The sequence below is a fragment of the Leptonotus elevatus genome, chromosome 2, assembly GCF_054856555.1.
Source record: "Leptonotus elevatus isolate MCC_2025b chromosome 2, RoL_Lele_1.0, whole genome shotgun sequence".
Classification (NCBI taxonomy): domain Eukaryota; kingdom Metazoa; phylum Chordata; class Actinopteri; order Syngnathiformes; family Syngnathidae; genus Leptonotus; species Leptonotus elevatus.
The window spans coordinates 41,814,404-41,829,601 of NC_141240.1; the positions used below are offsets into that span (position 1 = coordinate 41,814,404).

The 15,198-nt window shown below is 41.1% G+C and overlaps 1 protein-coding gene and 1 pseudogene across 3 annotated transcripts in view; one reads left to right on the forward strand and one right to left on the reverse strand.

Annotated features, from left to right (window-relative positions):
• Positions 1 to 2,330: 2,330 nt before the first annotated feature.
• Positions 2,331 to 15,198, reverse strand: part of atp7b (ATPase copper transporting beta) — a 39,384-nt gene continuing 26,516 nt past the window's right edge. The window contains exon 20 of one of the 2 annotated variants that reach the window (XM_086068314.1): positions 2,331 to 2,350. In XM_086068314.1, the coding sequence (XP_085924440.1) occupies positions 2,346 to 2,350 (5 nt within the window). In that variant the 3' untranslated portion in view covers positions 2,331 to 2,345. Of the gene's footprint in view, positions 2,351 to 12,625; positions 13,487 to 15,198 lie in introns of those variants that run through there. The other variant, XM_086068310.1, reaches the window with a different exon arrangement.
• Positions 9,317 to 11,760, forward strand: LOC147180077 (leucine-rich repeat-containing protein 3 pseudogene; annotated as a pseudogene). Its single transcript, XR_015094134.1, has 2 exons — positions 9,317 to 9,454; positions 9,958 to 11,760. The product of XR_015094134.1 is annotated as a leucine-rich repeat-containing protein 3 pseudogene (transcript).

Genomic DNA, 15,198 nt, shown 5'->3' on the forward strand with positions numbered 1-15,198 from the left:
CCTTTCTAAATAAAAAGGTTTTCAGGCCTAAATTGAAAAGAGTCCAGGCTCTGGGTGGCCCTCAACTGGGATGGGAACCTGTTCCAGAGTTGCGGTGCGGCTGCCATGGTGGAGAGCCCGGTACTGGGTACGTGTTTGAAGATCCGAGGGTGACGGATTGTAGCGTGAATGAGTTCTTTAAGGGAGGTCGGTGCAAATCCATGGATGCATTTATGAATAAGTAGCAGAATTTTGTAATTGATCAGGGAGCCAGTGCAGTGATTTGAGAATGGGGGTTATGTGTTGGTATTTATTGGCTCTCTTCAGAACCCTGGCAGCGGTCATTTTGATTTAGTGCAGCTTCTGGATGGACTTGCCAGGTAGCCCGGTGACGAGCCCATTGCAATAATCCAGCCGAGAGGAAATGAAGGCATGGGCCAGTTGTTCTGCTGTTGGGAGGGAGAAAGTGGGACGGAGTCTTGAGATATTGTGAAGGTGCTAAACTGAGGTTTTCAACAGGTGTTTTATGTGATCTTTGAAGGTCAGGTGAGGGTCGAGCCGGACTCCTAGGTTTATTGCTGTCGAGGAAAGAGGAATGACCTGTCCATCAAAAGTAAGTTGAATTATAGCTGAGGAAAGTATCTGATGAGGTTTACCGATGAGGAGCGCTTCCGTTTAATTGCTATTCAATTGAAGGGAGTTACTGTTCATCCAAGCCTCGATTTGACAGGGCTGTGCAAGGATTATGGGCAGTTTTAATGAAGAGTTGTTTGTCGTTGGCGTAGCAATGGAAAGATATGACCAAGGTGCAGCATGTATATTATGAAAAGCATGGGTGCCAGGACTGACACTTGGGGAACACCACAGCTGACACGGAGCGGCCTGGACTCACATTCTTCAAGCAAAAGATCGTTGGTCACCCTGAGCAGGGCTGTCTGTGCTGTGGGCTGCACGAAAACCAGACTGAAGCTTTTCAAGCAATTTGTTGTTGTGTTAGATGATCCTGAAGCTGCGTGGCAACTGTTTTTCGAGTACTTTAGATAGAAAGGGAAGGTTTGAAATAGGCCTGTAGTCCGGGTCCAAGGAGGGTTTCTTCAGAAGGGGGCGAACAACAGCGACTTTGAGAGTAGGTGTAACATTAGCAGTTTGAAGTGAGAGGTTAACAACCTGAGCGATAATCAGGCTGACGGCGGAGATCTGGGATTTAAGCAGAGAGGATGGTTAAGGGTTGTTAGAGTAGACAATATTAAGTATTGTACTCTTTGCGTGTTCAATTAACTGAATGGTGAGATCCTGGTGAAGAAGTCCCTTTGCAAAGGTAAATAATTATCAGAAGCTTCTGATGACAAAAGGCTGATGACACTGAAGCCGTGTTCTATCAGGTTTTCTGTCTCGTCCAACGTGGGGCATCAATACTTATACAAAAGTGGGAGAATACGAAAAGTCTCCTCCCATCAGCCCACAGTACATTTGTTTACAACTCAGTGAATACAAGAGAATCTGTTCCCATGGGTATAAATCAGATTAGAAAAAATACAATAATAATAAGCCTGACTCCCTTCCGACCAGCAGAGACCGGCCCTCCCATTTAGAGATAGCGAATGAATGTATGAACCCGTTGCCCTTCTCATGAAAGTAACACAGATAAGAATACAATTCTATTCATTGAGCCATACTGCTATAACTAAATCCAAAACGGCTAAAATATAAATTAAAACTAAAAAACAATGTTAATAACTCATCATTCCCTCATTTGAGCTCTTGAGAGCTCAACACATTAAAAAAAATTTTTTTTTTTCAATGGTTGTGTGGTAAAAATAATTATCCTTAAAACATCCCTTTAGCAGAAGAGGAGGTAGTTTAGCAATCATATGACATTAAAAAACAATTTGATACATTTAAAAGATTTTAGTGGAATAAGCATAGCATATGTGAGGCTTAACATAAAATGTTGTTCATTAAAAAGTGTCGCAATATATCAGCAGACGAATATGTGTTCTTTGAAGCCATCTTGTGATGAAGTTTTGTTGAATGAAAAAAGTGACGCAATAGTTTTTTCTCTTCTTTAAGAATCTGGGGTAGACTACCCAAATTCTTCGATTTGTCACCGGGATTATTCTGCCCGAAAATGTGACTCTTCGTGGAATGATTGCCCAAGAAAAGGCACTTGACTTGATCCGTTGAATGATGTCAAAACGATGTCGAATGATGTCGAAACGGCCGCTCCAGAACGATCACTGGGTCAGCTGACGTGGCTCCAGGTCGGAGGTGATAAGATTGATGATCATCAGTTGATGAGATAGCCGGCAGCTCCTTTCCAGTTGTGGAATTTCGTCTCTCCTTTCAACCTGAGAGCGTCTCTCCTTTCAACCTGAGAGCGGAATATGTTTTTAGTCTTCTCATAAACCCACATAAATTTTATTTGGAGGAAAAACCCTGATAGTTTTTGTTAGTTGGGATTAGTAAATGTTATTTGGTTAAGATCCGTAGGTCCTGTGCTGTTGGAACAGGAAAAGATCTATTTTTGTGACATTAAAATAGAACCCAGCCTTTGATTGAGTTGAATGACATTCGCTCATTCATTAATATAAGACAGAGCTTGTAAATATTTATTTTTCAAATAGGTTTTGTTCAATAATAGGTAATTTTTTACCACGACTAAATTTATTCTAAATTTGCATAACTTTGCCTTTCATATCATATATTCTCTTCCCAGAATCCCATGATCGGCCGAATCCTGATGATCCCGGAAAAAGCTCACATATATTCATATTATCTATACTCTTTTGCAAACACTGGGCTCCAAACATTACATTTTTCAAATGTGATTCTGAGATAAAAAGATATAATATAATATAATTACCTTCATTCGGCGAATATGCATTATTGTCCTTGCTTGCTTCAGACTTACTTTGCGATCGATTGCCTCTGGTAGATTTCTTCATATTCAAACTGTGGATTATCACTTCAAAACCTTTTCATATTTTAATCTACTAATAGTTAATTTCTTAAACATAAACTCCCTCATTTGACAAAGATCCACTGATTTTTTCAAACACGTCAAGATAAAAGGAGGATAAAATAGAGACCTCATAACTCAAAAGACGTCGTAAATAACACAACCCTCTAAATCAGGCTATGAGGTAAACAAAAGAGCTACAAAACACAATAAAAATGAGCACAAGCAGATACAATTTAAGACACTAATATATGATGACTTTGGGACCATAAAAATAGAGGTAACCATATTAATCTAATTCTCCTAGAGTTAAGCAAACTAAAAATTATTTAAACTGCTAATCAACCTCACCTCTTTTACAGATTAGCGGGGCTGAGGATAAAATTACACAAAATTTACAAATATCTACCATTTCCTTGATTTAATCAAACTAAAAATTATCTTCAAACTGCTAATCTTTCACATATTAGCGGGGCTCTGGGATTCATAAATCACAGTGCTGTGAAAAAAAAAAAAATCAAACTTAGCCGTCAAACTCTTAGTTAGTCTTTTACTTGTTACCACTCATTTTATTCTATTATTTATTTTATACTATAGCTGCAGCTGGACAAAGTCCAAAAAAGTCCCTCACGGGGAAAATAAAAGTATATCGTATCATATCATATTAATAAAATTCCCATTGTACCAATTCAGAAACTGATTCTCCCAAAAATATAGGCAAAAATTTAGTAGGCTATAGATTGAAATAAATTTTCTCAATTCCTCATTTCAAATTTACATATGTCGTTTTCAATTTCCTGAAATATCTTGCTATAGATCACAGTTCCCCACTCAACACATTAAAAATGCCCTGCATACACCGTGCAGCATTTTACTGATTGGGGGTCGCATCCCAGTCAGACCACCAACTTTCCTAGTCCAGTCCCCCAGCAGAAGGCAGGACGGCAGCTGTTGTCAATGTTCAGGGCGGGGCTGTGTCAGACAAAGTTCGATGAGAGGAGACATCTCTGTAATGAAGCTTGTACACAGTCACTGGGCATTTTGGAAGGTGAACATCATGTTTTTCTTAGGCACAGGACGAGAAGACTGTTGCTCTGCGGCTTTTGACCTTTGATATCTGCCACATCCATTCAGACGCTGTCTGCAATGTGGATCCGATGACACACAGTCTTTCTGAGAGCTCACCTGACCAAAAAATGCACACTCGTTGATACAATGCATTAAAAATGCCAGACTGAGGATATGGGATCATAGCAAGACAGTTCACTTCCTGCTTTCTCAAAAATGTTTCGTAAAAAAAAAAAACAGCCTCTTTTTTTTTTTTTTAAATACCCCTTCAAAATAGCTACTAGCAATACAACGTATCAGCAGCTGGGGCGCATCCCGTTCGCAGTTTGTAATCAGTGAAGGCCATCAAACCCTCATCTGCCTTGGAACTCAAACATCAGTTTCTGAAATGACACACTCAGAGAAAAAACAAATATTAAAAATCATTATCATTATGTCAATTTCAAAAACATTTATAACTCCTTATTCAACTATCTTACTTCCAGCCACAGCTGTACAGATGTAGGCACAATCATGTCAACTCAACACAACTCAAACAAAATGCCATTATTTTATCATTATTCTTTATACATTTGTCCCGAAAAGAGAAAGTTAACAAATTAACCATCTTCATCAATCATTAAAGTATAAAGACTATTGGCTCAGTCACTAAAAAAAAATAAAATAAAAAATAAAACACTAATTTAATATTCTTTTTTCAAAAACTCAACAATATCTTTCAAATACTATTACTTATTTTATATTGTTTATCATTCCTCTCTTACCATTTTGACAAAGAAAAAATCCCATTACGCACAGCCCCCTCCTTTTTTTCTAACCTAGAAACGGGGGGGGGGGGGGTGAGGAATCTTAACATTATACATCGCAAAACCTATTTTATCACATTCCCATTAATAAAACAAACGCCACTATCACAACAGTCTCATCTCACACAAAAACAACACCAAACTTAGTTAAAAATATTGATGAAAAACAAACAAAATCACATTTTTCACTCACAATCACAAAAATAGCCCCCACCTTTTTAAAAGCTAGGTCACACACTCAAATGCATACGCACACACTCTTTAATCATTAGAAAATAATAAACGGTTTTATTCTATAAATTCGTTGTCTACAAATCTTATGGCATTTAAACCGCAGTTTTGTACGGTGATTTCAGTAAACGGGTTAACTTCGAACAAACCACCCGTAAACTGCTCCACAAATGCTGGAGTCATTTTAGCATCAAATTCAGCCACTACATCATTACCAACAAAAAAAATACAAAAGTCTGACATACCATTTTGTCCAGCGAAAGCTTTTCATACAATCGATCCATAGTTTGTTCTTTCATTGTTCATCAACATTTTTTATTTTTTCGCACGGCGACTCACAAGTCCCGACTCTAAACCGGAAGCGCATTCAGGACAAACCATTCTGTATCCGGGTCAAAATCGCCTCCATTTTGTTTATAGGCTATTTTTACTTTCGGTTTCAATACAGTGACGTCTCACTTTTAATATAATAGTTCAATAGGTGAACACATATGGCCACACAACAGACACACATAAGAATCACGTGACCTCTCGTTTATACACAGCGGTTACCCAATCCCGCTGAGCTAAACTGTTCTCCATATATTGCAAAATTTTTGCAAGGCGCTCATTTTCAAAATAAATTGTCACGCGCTCACGAATCTACCGCAGAACAAAAGGAATTCATACGGTAATCCTGACCCCAAAACTACAATTTGTAGGAGCGCCAAAACTAAAATAAATCTTTTCACGTAATCTCTCGATTGCAAATACAGTGATACAAAATCCAATCATCGCTGTAATCAACCTGGACCCCTCAATACTGTTCAATTTCAAACAGGCGCTTTTTCAAAAAACATATTACGTGATACGAGGACTTTCACACCAAGAGCCATGAACAATTATGATACTCGTCCTCCAATTCGGCCAAAACTGCTTAAAAAACAGAAGCGCTTACCATAATCATCGCGATCCCTAGTAAAAAGAAAGACTTTTTACGTCATCCGGCAAACCCTTTTATTCAATATATATTATGGTCTAAGGATTCTTCATAGCGTTGACGAGAAACAAAACAAATCAAAAAATTAACCGCTATTTCTTCCTGTACAAAAAAAGCTTCATCTCTTTGAGTCTGCATTCACGTCACTTCTAAATGCACCACTCCACGACGTGTTTAGTTCAATATCGTCGGAATTATCAACTCTCTAACGACATCAAACTATAACTTGTTCACACAGATCTCATTTAAAATTTAGACAATTTGGAAGACGAAAAACCAGCTGCAGCGGACCCAAACAGACAGAACCTCCCTACGTGGATTAAAGTCTCCACTTACCGTACTTTATTTATTTAGGCCTAGAAGTTCCGCCCGTCCATAAACGCCACAGCTTGTTCCACGTCAGAATAACACCATCCGTTATAATTCAGCGGAGGAGACCATTCGTTATAATTCAGCGTCGGGGGTCACCATTTGTTAGAGTAGACAATATTAAGTATTGTACTCTTTGCGTGTTAAATTAACTGAATGGTGAGATCCTGGTGAAGAAGTCCCTTTGCAAAGGTAAATAATTATCAGAAGCTTCTGATGACAAAAGGCTGATGACACTGAAGCCGTGTTCTATCAGGTTTTCTGTCTCGTCCAACGTGGGGCATCAATACTTATACAAAAGTGGGAGAATACGAAAAGTCTCCTCCCATCAGCCCACAGTACATTTGTTTACAACTCAGTGAATACAAGAGAATCTGTTCCCATGGGTATAAATCAGATTAGAAAAAATACAATAATAATAAGCCTGACTCCCTTCCGACCAGCAGAGACCGGCCCTCCCATTTAGAGATAGCGAATGAATGTATGAACCCGTTGCCCTTCTCATGAAAGTAACACAGATAAGAATACAATTCTATTCATTGAGCCATACTGCTATAACTAAATCCAAAACGGCTAAAATATAAATTAAAACTAAAAAACAATGTTAATAACTCATCAGGGTCGAGGCCGGAAGGTGGTTGGCTTCATTCGTCTGATGATTTCTTCAATGTGGGTTTGCTGGACATCAGAGAAGCAGGGTAAAGGAAGCAGGCATGTCATCCAATCCAATGCGAGCACTGTGCTCGTTTGGGCAAAACATTTCACAATATCACAAATAACAAAGCTGTCACCTGTGGTGTTTCTTTTTCTTTAAGCAGCGAGCCATTGAACTTTGATTCAGCGTGAAATGAGCCACTCCAAGGATGCATTTTTGCTACCACTAATCAGTAACATGAAAGACCACAAAATGCTTCACGTCAACGATTGCTGTTCTTTTATGATGATGATAAAGATTATTGTGAATTTATTGATGGGGTTAGTTAGACTTCTACTGAATGTAACGTTACCTTATAGTTGTACTGTTCTCAACTGCTCAGTTAGCTTTTGTGGTAGACATTATTTCACAAGTGTCAAACTCAAGGCCCGAGGGCCGGATCCGGCCCACCAAGAGTCTCAAAACAAAATTATTCAAACAAAAAAACAAGGCATATGGAATTAACAAAATACTTAGTCTAAAAACACACACACACACACCAAGTATTAAAAACAAAACAAACAAACAAAAACAATGAGTAGCAACAATGAACCAACACAGACGGAAAAAAAGCAGTGAGCTAAATACAAAGAAATTGACGTCGCTGGAGGGAGCGGATTGGTAGACGTAGGTGGGCAGGTGGAGGGAAAGAAATCAACAAGGTTCAGACGAAACCAAGTCAGAACATGAACCAAAACAAAACCCAACCTACCCGTTTTCCTGTTTCAAGTCTAGCTTATTTTCCAGCTCGCAACCTCTAAAATGGCAGACAAACAAACTCCAGCCATGTGATTGAAAAGTATTGTTAGCTTAACAAAGCATTTTCCTTCACTTGTGGTTTCAAAACTAATCATCTCCCACTTTGATGTGTACATAATGTGATCAAATGATTTCGGCTTCGCTGTCTATCATCATGACCATCTGAGGGTAAGCATAACTTCAACCTGCCTGCATTTCCTGGATGTCACCTCTGCCTTCAACACCACCGTTCCACAGATCCTGATGAAAAAGCAGAACATTCCTGTGCTGAGTCCATCGCTGGAAAACTGAGTCCAGCTGATCACAGACTGTCATCGGCATCCACAGCACTCTCTCCTCCTCCATCACCCTCAGCAATGGCTGCGTGCCTTCCCACAGATACACATAGAAGGAAGGAGCCAAAGCAACATGACGGCTTCCATCCTCTCCCTCCCCTCAGGCAGGAGGCAACGGAGCATCCGGAGTCGGACCACGAGGCTGAGGGGCACTTTCTTCCCAGAAGCGAGACTCTGACTGTTCAACTCAGACATCCTCTCGAGCGCCGACATCAACGGGTGATTGAATTGTATGCCATGTGTGTCCTTTTGCGTCAATCAACGAATAAACATATTTTCTCAATTCTATGCACGTGCATGCCACCAAACAGTTACATAAATAAATGCATGTATAATCTGCATCAGAGGCGGTTCTAGGATCAGAAGTTTAGCGGTGCTATAAAGACGTTTAGGGGTGCTAAAGACCCGGGGTGTGTGGTTTTGGGGTACTTCCCGCTCCAAAAATTGCATCTTGCAAATTGCCGAATCGAATTGTTTTGTTTCCGGTATGACCGAAGAGTGGATCCCAGAATCACAGAACACAGTTCGAGTGTCATATTCACCAAAACACATGAATACAAACACAAAACGCTGGTCGAAAGAAGGACAAAAAGTAGGGAGATTAACACAAACTCAAAAAGACCCGAAGGCTACAAATCGCAAACACAAGTACTATTGCTATGGAAACGCACCACTCAAAGGTGGGAACAGAAAGAGACGTAGCAAAACTCAAGTGTACCCAAAACAAGAGCTTTAGAATCCAACGAGTAGCGAAGACGAAAAAACAGAGGATAACACTTGGCTGTGGCTGTGAAAGTTTGGAATCCCAGTCCTGCGAGACATAGGAAAAACACACTGAGAGACCAGCAACGTGACACTCATAAAAGTTATGCAAAGTAGAAAATCATTGTAAATATAAACATATCCCAAGCCTAATTTCTTGGGAAGGGTAATTCTTTTTGATACTGCAGTTCTTCAACATATGCATTGGCAGTATGCATGTTTCGGGAGTAAACCAGCTCCCCACAGTTTACAGACGCATTTTGGTCCTCACAATGTTGTATGTACAAGCGCACACACACACACACACAGAGAGAAAGCGAGAGAGCAAGAGAGAGAGCGAGAGAGCGAGAGAGGATGAAAGCTGCACCAACCGCAGCCGGCATGCGCACTTGCATCTTGGCGGCTGCAGTTGCTTTCTGCAGTTCATCTTTGGGAGAGAAAACTAAAGGAAGGACAAATGGAGATGATTTGTACGCTTGAACCAAGTCGGAACCGAGAGGACGTAACGGCCAGGTAGTCATTCCTGACTTTACTGAACCTTTTTGTCACACAATAGGATATTCTTGTACAAGCCGATGTAAAAAAAAAAATGTATGTTCTAAAACGGAGTTACATGTTTGGGCGTACAATCTTTCGTGGATTTGTAAAATGATTTAGCTCGAATATTGATGAGTCTACTTGGATTCGGGTTAGGGTTCTGTGTCTGTAATCTTCTGGCTGTTACAAACATTGCAGAAACAGCCGGGGAGTTTTTCTGACATCCATTTGTCATCCATGCACATTACTTTGCTACTGATCAGTGATGAAATGCTGGATTTGGACTTCTCAGTTCTCTCATTTGTTGACTCACATTCAAAGAACTTCTTTGCCCTTTGCCTCGTCTACTGGCATCTTTTCCTCTGCAAAGGGTACCATGCTGTGCAAAGAGGCTGTTTTATGGTTTGCTCTCTCAGCAGTTTAAAGTGCATACAGGGGACTTGGTGTTGTCATTAAAACACTTTATTTTGTTCCTCCAGTCATCGGGGAAAGATGAGGGACGAAAACAAAACTTCACAATCCTCTTTGGCAGATGATGTCGACAGGGCTCCGCCGTGAAAACTCACCTTCCAATTATGCAAACTTTGGGACATGCGCTGGATTAAGGCTTATCTGGCGACCTGAAGATGAAAAATCCGGACTCATGGGGGCCACGCTCAAATCTGGCTCTTGTCTTGACTTGCTGGGTGCGCTTCTGTCGACGCTGATCAGCGTTGCTCGCGCCCGCCCAAAAAGATGCCATTGCGCTGAAAGGAACGGCGCTGTGGTGCGGTGCACGTCACGCAACTTGGAGAACGTCCCCTCAGATGTGCCCGAGGACACCGTGGTCCTGCTGCTCTCGTCCAACCACATCACTTACGTCCCCAAGGAGGCCTTCGCGGACCTCCACCGACTCAGGGAACTTGACCTTTCTCACAACCTCATTGAAAGCTTGGAGGCGGGCGCTTTCCAAGGAATTTCCCAAGGCTTGAGGACCTTGGACCTTTCCAACAACCACCTCAGCAGCCTGCCGAAAGAAACCGTCACGAGACTGCAAGCTCGCGTGCGCTTGTCCAACAACCCCTGGAACTGCGAGTGCTCTTTGCAGGAAGTGCTGAGGGAGCTGAGACTCGACCCCGAGACGATCAATGAGGTGAGCTGCTACACGTCTGCACGGGACCAGTATATCGGGCAACCGGTCGTCCAGGTCCTGGACTCGGTAATCAACTTCTGCAACTTTCACCAGAAGACGACGGACGCAGCCATGTTCGTGGCCATGTTCTGCTGGTTCTCCATGGTGACCGCTTACATCATCGACGACATCCGACACAATCAGGAGGAGGCAAGAAGACGCGTGGAGTCCCTCAAGTCTCTGCCCAGCAGCTCCCATGTCAGCAAGGACGACGATACAGCCAGCAGCGTGTTGTAGAAATGATGCGCCAATGAATAGAAACGAGTGTGCATTGATGCAAAGAGATGAAAGTCAAGCAGGGAATATGTTTGAGAGACGCTCGTATGAGTGAGTGATAAGACGTTGCTGCACAAGTCACGTGCGATAAGAAGCAGCTCCAAAAAGAAAATCACTGTTTTGAAAAAAGTCAGCTCAATTGTGTGGCCAGGAGGACAAAACGTTCTCTTCCAAGAAAATCAATTAAGTGGGCTTTTTATTTGTGCTGTGTAAACAACTGAAGGCGGCGTCCGTTTCAACTACTTTATACTGTCGAGTGGGCAGATGTATTTCACTTTTTTTACTTGTATAATGTGATATTGACTTTGATATCTTGATGTTTTAAGTAGAAACCATATTCATGTTATTATACTATGTAGATGTTCACTGTCCTAAAATATTGAACATATTTTGTTATAGTTGAAATTACTTTAGCCCTAATGCTAAGAACAATGTTCAAAGCAAATTTAAGAGACAACTACATCCTTGAGTTAATATAGTTATTTTCTATTCAGACAATTCAATTAGGGTCATTCCATGCCAAATGGCCCAATGTTTTTTTTTTGTTGAATGAAACTTGGTGTATTTGTTGATAGTGATGACACAACACTAAATACCAAAGTTCAGGTCAATCGGAGCGCTGGTTTGGCAGCTACGGCCGTCAAATGTTGACAAAAAGGGGCGTGTCTGCCATCTTTGAACCCTTTTATCTCTGGAACTGTAGCTCCCAAACCTTTATTCCAATTGATCTAAAATGAGCAATTTAGTGTTGTCCCATCAACTATAAACAAGTACACCAAATTTCATCAAAATCCAAATCTGCTCGGTTTAAAACTTCAGATTTTCTGGACAGATTTGTCATTGAACATCCCATAAATAAAAATTGCAGATGACAATGTTTTATTCTATTAATGAAATAAAATAAAAATAATAATAAAAAAATGTCCATTTATTCTTCAAGACAGTGGAGTGTCTTACATTTGTACAGCTATTTATTGCTACAGATGAAAACTGAATCGTGCAACAAAAAATGAGCACGTGTTCTCTGCTGCACAAATAAGTTGAATTCCACCAACAAATTCAATCTATAAATCCGAGCAGGCTGCTTGGAGACATTTTTCCCTCCGTTTTCGCACTCTCATTTGCCTTATTGCCATGTGAGCCAGGGTTCTATTTTATGTTAAGTATTTCTCTGACCTTGCTCTCCTCAAATCACCTCCACCTCAAGTCTTTGTCATCCCAAGGTTGTAACGTGAGATGACATTCATTATTTGGAAATTGTTGCGTTCAGAAAGGTCATAGAATCAAACATTGCTACCGTTAATTAAAGCCAAGACAAAGAAAAGTGTGTTAGTGAACAACACACCGATGTCTTTTCAGACTGGAGATGGCGAGAGAAACTATAAACATTCCAGTCAGCAATGTGAATATTGAGCGTGTTAGAGAACACAAAATACTGGGAATAATTATCAATGACTTGTTAAAACGGAACACTCATATAAATCAACAACAACAAAAAACTAGCTAGAAGTATATCTATTCTATTTAGATCCCAAAATATGTTATATCAGGGAGCCTTTCAAATCATTTATTGTGTGCTGATCCTGCCTTACTTGACCTATTGTGCTGAAATTTGGGGGAATATCTATATAAGCTGCCGACATCTCTTGGTGGTACTCCAGAAGAAAAAAAAAACTGTGAGAATCATACACAACGCTCCATACAATGCACACACAATTTATTTATTAAATCCAAATTATTGAAATTATATGATTTCATAAACTTTAGGACTGTGCAGACAATGTATAAAAACTGCCTCCCTTATAACTTGCAAATTCGCTTCCAGGCCACGGAATCGAAATATGATTTGAGAGGGAAACATGTATTCGTACAAAGTCAAAGCAGAACAACACTAAAATCATTTTTGATCTCCTCAGACTTTGGAGTAACCAACACAGGGACATTTGCTGGCTTGAAAAAGAAAAGAAAAGAAAAATAACTTATATTCAAAAGATACACTGATCAAAATACACAAATTATGACATGACGACATTTGCACATAAGGTTACAATCTGGGTGAAAAGCCTGAACTGTAAACAAGGCTTGGCGTTCCTAAACACACACACACAGATGAACCGTTCGTTATCGTTCAAAGACTGTTAATCACTTGGGAGCTGTTTAGCTTTGAAAGCAAGTCTCTCCCTCCTGATTGCTGAATAACAACATGGAACTCGTAAACGGGTCTTTAAGTGCTCTGGACAAGATCTTCTCAACAATGAGAACTGGACCTGGACTACGCTCATGTCCGGGTGGGAACTTTCAAGCTGGGATTTGCTGAAGATAGCCGGGGAAAATGGCGGTCGCTGTGTCTCGCCTCACTCGACGTTGAAGACGCCGAGGACATCTACCCGTTCATCGCGCTGTGGCCGGGATGCTTCTGCTCGGGATCCGAGCCCTCTGGCGGCATCGGATCCTCAGAATAATGCAGGATGGGCAAAAAAAGGCGGTCCAAGGCCAGTCACAGGTGAAGAACGACCGAGCTGCATCCAACATCGCCACGAACAGAATGGCAATGAACTTGTCTGCAAAGCCGAAAAAGCTGGAGATGATTGCTCGTCGGAACGCAGCTGTGACGGATATTGCGCGTCACCTTACATTTTTTTCATTTGCCTTTTGAAACACTTGCCCCTGAGGAATGTGTGTGCATGCCTCAACCCTGTGTTTTCTTAAACCAACCAGAGACAGTTCAAAAAGGAAAAGCTTTTGCTGCAGCAGGGACTGGATTTCGTTTTTACAACCCACAGGAAACACGTACCTCAGCGCCTACCAAGACCAAAAAGCCTGTTTAGCAAGCAAACTAGAGATAAAACTGATTATCAGTCCCCAGACCACTTTTATGGTCTGGTCTATCTTCAGGAATCAGCCATATGTTTTGGGAAAGAACGCCCCTTGCAAAGTTATATGGTACAACAGTGCCCCCCAGCGGTCACTATCGGTATTATTCTCAAGAATCCTGCCGCTCGTAATTCATCTGAAGTCGACATCATTCGGGACATAAACGGACTTTATGCACTTGACTGACATCAAGCGACTTCTGTTGTTTATCTTTGTACACAACCTGTCTGTCCATCTCAAATGAATGATGTGTGTAACGTCTGCAGCCATCTAAATGGAACTCATTAGTAAGCTTAGCAGATTCAATAACTTTATGGTCGCGGTAATGTTTGAAATGTGTTCAGAATGATAAATGAAGCATCTGGCTTGTCAATTCTGATCAAAAATGATCAGTCGACCAAGTCTGCTTAAAGCGCACAGAAGCTGAGGATCGACGCTCGCCAAGTCCCTCTCTCTCTCCCGTGCACCTGAACCAGTTCGTAAGTGCGCCTTCATTGCAATCTGACCATACGACTGGTGCAACGCTTTGATTCAAATATAAAAGGATGGACAGGTCAAAACGCTTCCATCTCTATTCCCCATCTCGCTTTTTCCTTACCTTTGTATCTTAGTTCATTAGGTTGCATGTTTTCTTTTTATCTACTGGAAGCATAATCTCCTAATTTTGAGAATGCTTCAAGCATGCTTAAATGTTGGCCCTACTTCTTTTTGATAAGGGAAAGCACGACCATTCTTAAATAGCATGAGAACATGAAGCATGTCAAGCAAACTTTTGATTGAACGAGAAAGGCATGAGGCTCATTGAAATAAAACATGAAAAAGATGAGACTTGACAGCCTAATTAATTGCGCCATAATGCAGTTTCTGCTTTTTCTATCAAATTGGGTACGGGACCATCAACAATCTGCAGGGGGGCCACCACCAAGTGTACCTTTGTGCTTTATCTCCTCGTTTTGCTCTGCAAGGCACGAGAGAGGAGCACGGCAGCCCCAAGCAGATCGGTAGCAAACGTGCTTATGCTTGGCACACACTCACTGGCTGGGAAGTCATTTAGCAGAAGCTGACGCAGCGTCGTTTTCGATTGGCCAGCGCGCAGCAAGAAAAAGTGCTCCCTCACACAAATCTAGGAAACACAACGTGTTCAAAAGGCCGTTTTGCATCACACCTGAGTCTTGCTCTATACAACCGCAGCTTGAATATCCCTTGAGGCTACAGAAGTACTTTTAATGTCGTCTTCCTGCTGCTCCCTGGTCGGAACGTCCCGTCTGGAGCGTCGCCAAAAACAAGGTCCAAAAACAGGCTTTTCTCCACTTTAGGCGCCGATTCCTCTTTGTGAAAATCTTGCGAAACGGGCACTGATTTGCCGATTTGTTTTAAGAGCAAATATGTCTTCTTGTCA